General features: G+C 36.2%; 1 protein-coding gene across 6 annotated transcripts in view; it reads right to left on the bottom strand.

Annotated features, from left to right (window-relative positions):
• The window catches only part of Vps13b (vacuolar protein sorting 13 homolog B), a 529,582-nt gene that overhangs the window by 490,531 nt on the left and 35,061 nt on the right, over positions 1 to 3,990 (bottom strand). For all 6 annotated transcript variants that reach the window (XR_003845462.1, XM_021217240.2, XM_029548110.1 and 3 more), the window contains exon 7: positions 2,049 to 2,223. Coding sequence is in view for 5 of the 6 variants with exons in the window: in XM_021217240.2 (XP_021072899.1) it covers positions 2,049 to 2,223 (175 nt within the window). In the remaining variant the exon portion in view is untranslated. The remainder of the gene's footprint in view (positions 1 to 2,048; positions 2,224 to 3,990) is intronic.

Raw genomic sequence — 3,990 nt, 5'->3', positions numbered from 1 at the left:
AAAAAAAAAAAAAAAAAAAAACAGAAAAACTATGCCAAACTCCTCCAGAAGCAAACAGCAGAGTTGTTTTCTTCCGCTGATAAAATAAATAAGTAAAAAATAAAAATAAATAAACCTAGCCACTGTCTTATGTCCCAGAAAGCAGTAATATTTTCTTTCATGTATGTGTATGTATGTGCACTGTACATGTGCTGTTCTAATGTGGAAGCACATGTGAGGGGTGTAGAGATGTAAGGTTGACATTAGGAATCTTCCTCCATTGGTCTCCACCATACTCCTTGAGGCAGGTTACTACAGATTCTGGCTGGCCAGCTTACTTTGCAGATCCAGCCTCAGCCTTCCAAGGACTGGAATCCCTGAGGGCCAGCAAAAAGAATGGAAATATGCAACCTCTGGAGGTAAGAGGTTGGGGGAACCCTCCAGAATATACCAGAGACCTGGGAAGTGAGAGGCTCTCAGGATTCAAAGAGAGGGATCATAGATGAAATGCCCTACAGTAGGGAGAGGGAACTTGTAGAGCTTGCCTCCAGCAGAAAGACAGGGATGGGGTTGCCATCCCACAGTCAAAACTCTGACTCATAATTGTTCCTTTCTGAAAGAACTGCAGGAATGAAAATGGAGAGGAGCCTAAGGAAAAGAAGCTACAGGCCCAAAGTGGGAACCAACTCAAGGGGAGGCTCCAAGATCTGACACTATTACTGAGGCTATGGAGCACTCACAAAAAGAGACCTATCATGACTGCCCTCTGAAAGACTCAACAAGCAGCTCAAAGAGTAAGAGGCAGATATTTGTACCCAATCAATGGACAGAAGCTGCTGACCCCTGTGGTTGCATTAGAGGAAAGCTGGAAGAAGCTGAAGAGGGAGGCGACCCTGTAGGAGGAATAGCAATCTCAATAAACCTGGACCCCAAGATCTCTCAGATACTCAAACACCAACCAAGCAGCATACGACTGCTGCTATGAGGCCCCTAACATATAGACAGCAGAGGACGACTGGGTCTGCGTTTAGTCAGAGAAGATGCACCTAACCCTCAAGAGACTGGAGGCCCAGGTGGGATGGGGGTGGGGGTAGGAACATCCGCATGGAGACAGGGAGTGGGGGAGGAGGAGCTATGGGACGTGGTATGGAGGTGGACCAGGAGAGGAATAAAATTTGGAGTTTGAAATAAATAAATAAATAAATAAATAAATAAATAAATAAAAAGAAAAGCAAACAAGTGGTTGCCAAGGCCAGCTGACATTTATGTGGGTTCCAAGGACCCAACCTCCAATCCTTAGGCTTGCAGAGCATATTCTTTTATCACTGAACCAACTCCTTAGCCCTGAGAGCAGCAGTTATTGAAGAAAACTTCATAGATTATATTTTATCAAAACTTAAAACTTGTGTCCATAAACTATCTCTTAAAATTGAGAAGGTTGGGCTTACAAGATGGCCAGTAGGTAAAGCATTTCCCCACAAGACTGACCATCTCAGTTCTATCCCTGGAAAGCACGTAAAAGTGAAAGAAAAGATGGGACTCCACAAAATTCTCCTCTGACATCCACACATGTACACACATGCACACAGAAACACACACACAGACACACCATGTACACACATATACATATCACGAACACACATACACACATATGCATACACACAAAATAACGTTTTAATTAAATATGAATAAGCAAGTCACAGGATGACAAAGAAAACTCATATGACTTTAAAGCCAGAATTTATAAAAACACAAATTGGTAATAAAATATAAAAAGCTCTAACATGGGCAATATTTAACATATCTTTTACAAGGATGGATAAGTTACTAAAGGCTGGTATCTATGAAAACACTTGAAATATTTAGTCATCAAAATTATGCAAGTGAAAACCATAAGCTATGACAACACAATCATCAGAATGGTGACAAATAAAAACATGCTGGCTTCAGCAAATGCTGTCAGGATGGAGAGTGACTGGAACTGTCACTTACTGCTGATAGACCTCAGTCTGCTATACTTTTAAAGTATAAAAATCAATAGTTCTAAATTAAATTTCTGTTATACCTACCTGTAAGGTTTCCTAATGTATCTTTACTGAGACAGGGGGGGTCTTCTGTTTCACCATCTTTAAAGCTGCCTATTTCTCCATAATACAGAGCAATCCCAAGCTGCATTATACGGATAAACATAGGTAGCTGCTGATCTGTGATAGAAAGCTTCAGACTCTCTACCAAGGTGTGAATCTGTAATGTGAAAAAGGAAAGCATCACCAAGATGTTTGAAGAAGATGTCTTTTGAAGTAAGTAGATCAATGTCAAGTCCTACAATGAGACATTATGCAAAAACCAACAATGTCTCAAGCATTTCTAATAATAAAACAAAAATAATATTTATACTAAAATTTTAGGAATTAAAAAATATTTACTGTGATGATTATGCTTTAGGATAAGTCAGATTAAGAAAGTTACTGTGGAAACAAGTAATAATCAAGATATATTCATATGAGATTTCTAAATTATTCTAGAAGAGAATTTATATAACTAGGTAACTGAAAATATGACTATTTCCTCCCTTCACCCTTTTTAAAAAATGGTTAAATCTAATTTCATGATGTCATTCTAGTAAAATTTCAATCACTCTTTTCAATTTTATTAATCATAGGCATCCTAAAACCATATGTTAAAATTGGCTAAGAGACTCACATTATAAATATATAAGTATGGAAATAATTAAAGTGTTATTATCAACTACATAAAATAAAGTAACTTTATGTCCAAGGAATTTTTCTGATAATTTTTAAAGAAATTAAAACATGACACAAAAATTTTAAAAAATAAGATTATCACCAAATATAACAAAGTTCTCCTTTGATTGTTAAGAAAGAGACAACTATGGAATGTTAACATAACTTGACTGTAATAGTTTCCTGCTGTTACATAAATATGGAGGAGAAAAAAATAATTAAGCCAAGTCTCTTAAAAAGTTTATTTTGAATAACTAAAATCAAGCCTAAAATCAAGTCTCTTAGGTTTATTGTAAGTAAGTGGCATTGGAGTATCTATGAAACATGAAAAAGAAATCATAATAATCATTATTGGAAATCAAGGCACCAAAATAACAGTACTCTCCAGGGGAGAACAATCTATGTTGCAGGGACAGAAAACTTTCATATAATCACGGGTTCCTTAAAAGTTACCTATGAATTCAACAGTGACTAAACTGTGAATTGCTTAAAAAGAAATGAGGGGGAAGGGAGAATATATAAAACGGCTGCTAAGTTTGTGTGAGAGAACAACTAGATTGGCTGGCTGACTAGAGAACTTGCTGGTTCATTGAACTGGATCTTGCTATACAACCCAACGTGGCCTTAAATGTGTAATCCTCCCACATTAGTATCCCGAAAGCCAGGATAACAGGTACGAATGCACAACACTGGCCTAACCTTTTGAGTTATGTCTGTCACATTATTTTAGACTATCTTTGGTTGCCTAATTCTTATAGCCCCATGGCTAATAACCACATCATGGAGGCCACCCACAATCTTACGCCTTGTTATAACCTTGAAGCAGGTACATTGTAATAGCAGCATCAGTAGAAACCATTCTGGCAAAACAAGCAATAAGAAAGGAAAATCTATCATATCTCTATCAAGTCACTTAAAAATCAATTTGTAAAGATTTCCTCACCAGCAAAATAAACAAAGAACTTGCATGGGCATATCAACAATCAAATACCCAATGATTTCCTTTATAATTCTAATAAATAAGTGCCAGTTAAACTGTCATTTCTTGCCTAACAAATTGGAAATATTTTTAAATATAGCTAACAAGAGTGTAATAGGATATTTCCCTTAATAATAATAGGTATATATCCTGGTATATACCCTAGTTAAACCTCTCTCTTCAATATAGATTCATAAGCCTTAAAAAATTTAAACACATTAATAAGATATTTACAACTATAAAATTATAGAAACCTTTTCTTTTTTTCTTTTTTTCTTTTTTTTTTTT

The sequence above is a fragment of the Mus pahari genome, chromosome 17 (genome assembly GCF_900095145.1).
Source record: "Mus pahari chromosome 17, PAHARI_EIJ_v1.1, whole genome shotgun sequence".
NCBI lineage: Eukaryota > Metazoa > Chordata > Mammalia > Rodentia > Muridae > Mus > Mus pahari.
The sequence above is the reverse complement of the archived record's forward strand: the minus strand, read 5'-3'. Positions and strand labels throughout refer to the sequence as shown.